The 6,537-nt window shown below is 32.0% G+C and overlaps 1 protein-coding gene across 1 annotated transcript; it reads left to right on the top strand.

Annotated features, from left to right (window-relative positions):
- The first annotated feature begins 1,709 nt into the window (after positions 1–1,709).
- On the top strand, positions 1,710–4,388 carry CBP20 (CAP-binding protein 20). Its single transcript, XM_079080467.1, has 9 exons — positions 1,710–2,071; positions 2,187–2,298; positions 2,792–2,819; positions 2,922–3,145; positions 3,241–3,416; positions 3,670–3,780; positions 3,844–3,906; positions 3,997–4,109; positions 4,187–4,388. The coding sequence occupies exons 3-9, from the start codon at positions 2,802–2,804 to the stop codon at positions 4,256–4,258; spliced, it is 777 nt and encodes a 258-aa protein (XP_078936593.1). The 5' UTR covers positions 1,710–2,071; positions 2,187–2,298; positions 2,792–2,801; the 3' UTR covers positions 4,259–4,388.
- Positions 4,389–6,537: the final 2,149 nt, after the last annotated feature.

The following is a 6,537-nucleotide window of genomic DNA, read 5'->3' as shown; positions in this document are numbered from 1 at the left end:
GCTGGTAAGGAGGCCATCCATGAGGACTTAAGGCCTTTAAATAGGGTGCAACACCCTAAAATTAGGGTTTGCTTCCCAGCTGCCAACACGCCGTGTTAAGATACCACAACATGCTATGTTGGTCCATTAATCTTCGCATTTCTTCAAATCTAGACACGCCGTGTTGGTTCCTCCAACACGTTGTGTCCAACCCTAAAAGGGGCTTTACTCCCAACAATTCTCCTCAAGATTCCGGGTGTTACAACTCTCCCCCATTTAAACTAGATTTCGTGCTCGAAATCATTCCTTACCATCCCCAAGCACGCCAGACAGCCTGAACAACACAACCACAACCCCGAACATACAACGACCTTTCCAAGGCTACCAAACCCATCCTTAGCAGAACTCTCCCAATTCGATGATGAACGAATCCTTAATCCCTTGCAGAAAACCATTTCTACCTTACCTGAAACCCGAATTCTGAAGTCTCAATTGGTCTGGCTCCCTAACAGACCGCCCATCCTGAATCACTATCATGCCAAAACCTCATTGAATTCCCAACCAAACAAAACGCTCCCAATCCTAGATTATTTTGATGCTTCCATTGGGGACAAAATCACTGACCATTTACTGCATTGAGGCTCTGTTATTACTTTTAGCATATCTTCCAATGTTTGTCTCTTTGTATATGATTCTTAAACTCCATTGAGGCTCTGTTTTTACTTTTAGCTTCATCATCGATACATATACAATAGATGTGTATGTTTGTGTTTTGCTTATTTCCATTCACAGTCAAGCGCACCATAAATCCAATTTAACTTTCTTCTTATTTCGTTTTCTCATAATTAATAAATTAAATATCAACTCCTACTTACTTTAACTTATTATCTAAATACCAAATTCTATTTCTTTTTCATTTTCTTCCATTCCAAAAATTACATAAACATATATATATATATATATATATATATATATATATATATATATATAAATTATATTTTGATTTCTTTTTAATAAACAGGAATTGATATTTAATTTACTAAGAGAAAACTATAAGAAAAGAATTTCAATTGGATTTGATATTTGTGTGTGAAATAGGCCTTTTATGCATTTTGGGTTTTTGACGTTAGATAAAGGAATCATCAAATAACATATATAAACAAATCTCTTGTGTGTGTATAAGGATGAAGCGAAAAAAAGCGAGCATTGATGGAGTTTCAGAAAGATATACACAGAGATTTCGTAAGGCATAAAAAGGGTAGTTTAGTAATCTTATGTGATAGTTTGATTTTTATATAAGTTTTTAATATTAAATTGATTTAATCTTAATTAAAATATGAGTTTGGATATAGACCTAAATTTTATAGTTTTAAATGGAGGTATATGTAGTTTTAATATTTGTAAGGATATTATCGTAATATTAAAAGTTTATGAGGATATAAATGAAATTAAGCCAACTATTAAAAACCAACCTTTGTCATCATCTAATTTATAATGCTAAAACTAAAAAGTATAATTTCATAATGAGATTAAATTATGTTTTGTATGACTTATAGATTTTAAAAACCATTCATTAAGTGCACAATATGATAATTAAATATCTAACTCTACGAGTTCTTATTTTTTCATACATTCAAAAGCAACAAAATCGAAAAAAAAAAAAATATAGCAAATGTACAATAAAGTGACAGAACACTTGTAACTATCAATTGAAAATTTCACAAGCAAAGTAAAGCAAAAGGTACGCTGTAGTTTCTGCACATTTGACAACTAAATAATAAAAAAAAATAGAAAATGAAAATCTTATACTTAATTAAAGAAAATTCAGTGGAGGTGAAAAACCTAAATCGATTAGAGAAGAGTCGAGACTCAAGTGAGGGCAAGAACAACAGCAAGATAGACGGAGACCGGAGAGGCTGTCTTGGCAGAGAGCGGTGGTCTAGAGGCCGAGAGTAGAGCCTTGGGATGGTGCCGGAGCCGGAGTACTAGTGATAGCAGAGCGCCGCCAGTTACAAACGACGGTCGTGCGATCCAGCAGGCATTGCCGATAAGAGTTTGGAGGGATTTTAAACCCTATCGATCGTGGAAGAAGGTAAGGTTTTTAGTTTTGATTTTTGAAAGATTTAAATTGAATGGAAATAAGGTTATTTGGGCCGGCCCGTATGTATTTAACTACTTAATGGTTGGATTGGGCTACCCGTAAACAGAAAAAAAAAGGGCAGTATCTATCAAGTATTACACCGTCGGTTCTTTCACGCTCCGATCGCAACAGCCGCACTCCTCCCTTCTTCTCGCCATCTTCAACATCGAAACAACAAGGTAACTTTCAAAACCTTCAAAAATTGTATCTATTCTGTGATTAATCGACTGTATGACTTTTTATGCCCAAAAAACTGGTTCCTATTATCACTTCAAATAAACTAGGTTATACTCGTTTATGCCATCAAATTGAATTAAGTTTTCTGTTTGTAATTGCCATTCTGCAAATAAAGAGACTGTTTAATGAAACCGACTTCTAAATAATCCTGTGCTCAAGTGCCAATGATCCTTAAATGCTTGTAGAATCCAAAGAAAAACCACATTTATCCGTTTCTATTACCGATTTCAATATTTTTAGGGCTCAGGCATTGATAATTACTCTTACTCAGTTTGACTATCACATTTTAGGGGAATCGGAGTAACATTAGGTACCATAATTTCATGCAACAAATGAGATAGTTCTGTAAACATGACAATCTTTTTAAACATCATCAGAGTTGTTTCTGTAAACATATTAACTTGAGAGTAACATCCTACTTGTCTTCATTTTCAGATAAGGTGCAATGGCGTTGCTGTTCAAGGTAACATCCAATATATTTATTTTATCCAGTTTTTACTATTACTAAATTACCACTATTTGGATGAGTTATCAGTGTGCATTGTATTCATTACCCATGTTATAGGATCCAACAAAGATTTCAGCATATCGTGACAGAAGGTTTCCAGGAACACAAGAAGAATATGAACACGCACTCCAAACTTCAACAACTGTATACATTGGCAACATGTCTTTCTACACCACTGAAGAGCAACTTTATGAGCTCTTCTCTCGTGCAGGAGAAATCAAAAAGATTGTCATGGGTTTAGACAAGAACACAAAAACACCATGTGGCTTCTGCTTCATCATGTAATATAATCGTTTCACCTTACAAATCATAAATGATTTATTTTAGTTAATAAAGTTTTACATTTATTTAAAAAAAAATTAAAAAAAAAAATCAGGTACTATTCTAGGGAAGACACTGAAGATTCAGTGAAATACATAAGTGGGACAATTCTTGATGATCGGCCTATTCGTGTTGATTTTGATTGGGGGTTTCAGGATGGAAGACAATGGGGACGTGGCCGTAGTGGTGGACAAGTTAGAGATGAATACCGCACAGATTATGATCCTGATATCCTTTTATTTTTTTACTTAATGAGTTAAATTTACCTATTTGCCCTTCTCCTCTCATGTTAAAATTTGTTAAGAAGTTTGTTTTTTGGAATGTAAGGGTAAAACGGTCATTTGGTCTCATTCAGACGGTTTATTTAGTCTTAGACTGAATAAGCATCTGGATGAGAGACTAAATTACCATATTACCCTTTATATTAAGTGAAAACATAAGTAGATGGAATTTTGGTTGAGGTTTCCTTGACTGGTCAAACATAGGGGTGGTTATGGAAAATTGGTGCAAAAAGAATTAGAAGAACAAAGGCAGGTTGTTGATTATGGGGTTGGATCATTGGGATCTTTTCAGCCACCTCCCATGGCTGCCAACTGTAAGTTCACAATTTTATTTTATTTTATTTATTATGGAAATTTTAATAGTTTTGTGAAATTAGATGGAAGACATGGAGGAGGTGGTCATGGGTATGGGGGAGGTGGCCACAGGCATGGCAGAGGAGGTATTTAATTAATATTACTTTTTTGTTTATATATTTTTTGTATTTATTTTTTGAAATATCTTGAATTTAATTATTTATAAAAAATATTAGATTATCAAAGGAAGAGATACCGTGATGATGATCGAGATCGACGTGGGCCCGATGTGGCCAAGAGGAATTCTGAAAATGAAACTCGAAGAAACTCTGATTTTGATTCCAAACAGGTAAAATGAATTTTGTTTTGTATGATAATTAATTAAAACAATTTTTTAATTATGATTATTTATGTTTATTAAAACAGGAGAAAAACCCACGTTTTCGTGAGCATGGTGATTCTGATGAAGAGGAAGATGACAGGAAAAGACAGAAATAACTGGAATTCGGTTTATCATTATTAATATTATTTCATAGGTAAATTTATCAAAATATTTTCCGTTATGTACAAGTTGTCGTTAAGATTTATTTTCCATATTAATAGTTTGAAATTGCTAGTTTTTATTTAATCTATGCTTTCTAGTCTTGTAATTGTTTTGTTTTGGGTTCGTATATTTGAATGAAAGAATGAATCATGGGCTCATTGTCTAAATATTAAAAGAATATAGGGAAAATTGGTTTAAGTTTTCTTGGATAAGGAAAAATTCTAGATTAAATTGAATCGTTGATTGACGAAGAATTAATTTAGAATATGACGTGTTATCAGCATTTTGTTTTATTGAATGAAAGTAAAGCCTAAAAGTTAATTATTGTATTGTTTTCTCTGGAATAGAAGTAGAACGTATCTCCCGCGACATAGATTCAGTAAAGAACGATTCAAATGTTCTATTTTTTTTTTCTAAAGTTTTGGTCAACTATTCAAAAAATCAGGACTTTTAAACAATTGCAGTATGCAAGCGAAACATAAAGGAAATGGTCAAGGTTTGTTGAACTCTTTAGCCTTAATAATCTCCCACATGATATGAGTTCAATATTAAAAAATAATAATATTGAATTCAATTTTGTAGGTGTTATTTATTTTGTTATTAACCATCTTAAAAGTATAAAGAGTTTCGTACGGTTTGAGTTCCAATATGTATCAAGTTGTATGAATAATTAATCCATCAAAGTTTGAATATGATTATAAAAAAAAAAAAAAAAAAAGACTAAATTTCAGTCGTGGTCATGTTCTTTCCTAGTAAGGACCTGTACCAAAATTGCATTAACAAATAGTATTTGCTTTATATGTTCTTTGTTGGAGTACTTTCGTGTCGTCTTCTTGTGTTAAACTGTTAATTTGTTTAATATTTTTAGCTTCCCTGTTGGAAATACTCACATGTATTAATTGTTAATATTTTATGTTTTTATATGTAGTAGTTAGGTAATTATGCAAAGCCACCCACCCGAAAATCTCACATTGTAACAAAAGAAGGTTTATCACCTACAAATTACATTCTTTAAAGGATCCATCGTAAAAGACAGATCTATTGTTTGTTGGTAGGTGTTGTGAATAAATCAACATTTCAAAATCAAAATAAAGTAGCCCCAAATTATTTCTAATTACAAGGATGTGATTTATAAATATTCCTACTTTCACAGTGAAAAGGAAAAAAAAAACTGAAAATCTTATTAAAACTAGAACAAATGTATTCCATTCCACAACAAGATTAATTCATTTCATACTTTCATGCATAGATATATATTAAATTAAAGTGACGTAAAAGAGATGTTAGCATTACAAGTTTGAGAAAAAAAAAGATATTCGTATTTATATACTAATTATAATTATATTAATTTTATCATTTTCATCCAAGTTTTAATTAAATTAATCAACATAAATTATCAAGAGTGGTTGATAACTTGATATGATTAACAACATATACATCTAAATTGTTATTTATTTATTTATTTATCTTTTTATTGAATTGTTCCTTCTCCTAATTAGACATCTCCTACTAACTAATTATTATCAAAACTGAATCAACATGATGCAATAAATATTCTTCTTTTATCAAACAAAAAATAAAATAACTTTGTTTTCGAACACTAAGACCGGAGGGAGTGGTTTGCGGTCCCTGCCGCACTTGAGTGCCACATCAGCAGGAACACCGCCCTCTGGGTGCGGTAGAGGTGCAGTGTGACATTCCAATGGAGCACTCCTTCAAGCAATGTGATTGATTTTTTTTTTCTTACCTCCCCTTTATTGGTCTCTTTTATTTATTAAAAAAAAATACCTAAGAGTGCCATCATTCATTGAGTGTGGTATGAAACCATACTTTTGTGATAAAAAGTGATGTGGCGCCTACGTAACAGTGAAGGGAGTGCAACTTTTGTGACACCACTCCCTCAGCCTAAAGATACATGCTTGGGATAATTATTAAACCCTTGTTATTATTATTTTTGTCCCATGGTAACCATCACTTTATGTCATTAACTTTGATTATTGTTCATAATTATTTATCTTATTATCAAGAAACAACTGTATATTTATTCGGCATTATTATTATTTTAACTATTGGACATAAAAATATATGACATTTAAACGATCAAATCATTGTCAACACTACAAAATCAACAATATTTGACTTTTTAATTATTTATTTATTTATTTATTTATTTAATAATTAGAAGTAATACGGGCTGCGGCCGCCTATGCCCTCTTGCGTCATTGCTTCTAAT

The sequence above is a fragment of the Lactuca virosa genome, chromosome 2 (assembly GCF_052849685.1).
Source record: "Lactuca virosa cultivar CGN04683 chromosome 2, Lactuca_virosa_CGN04683_v6, whole genome shotgun sequence".
Classification (NCBI taxonomy): Eukaryota; Viridiplantae; Streptophyta; class Magnoliopsida; order Asterales; family Asteraceae; genus Lactuca; species Lactuca virosa.
This window is presented reverse-complemented; position numbering and strand designations above follow the sequence as displayed.

Excerpts from the sequence above, each read along its gene's own strand:
- CBP20 (XM_079080467.1), top strand. Across the intron at positions 3,781-3,843 it reads ACCTCCCATGGCTGCCAACT|ATGGAAGACATGGAGGAGGT; the intron begins GTAAGTTCACAA and ends TTGTGAAATTAG. Across the intron at positions 3,907-3,996 it reads CCACAGGCATGGCAGAGGAG|ATTATCAAAGGAAGAGATAC; the intron begins GTATTTAATTAA and ends AAAAAATATTAG.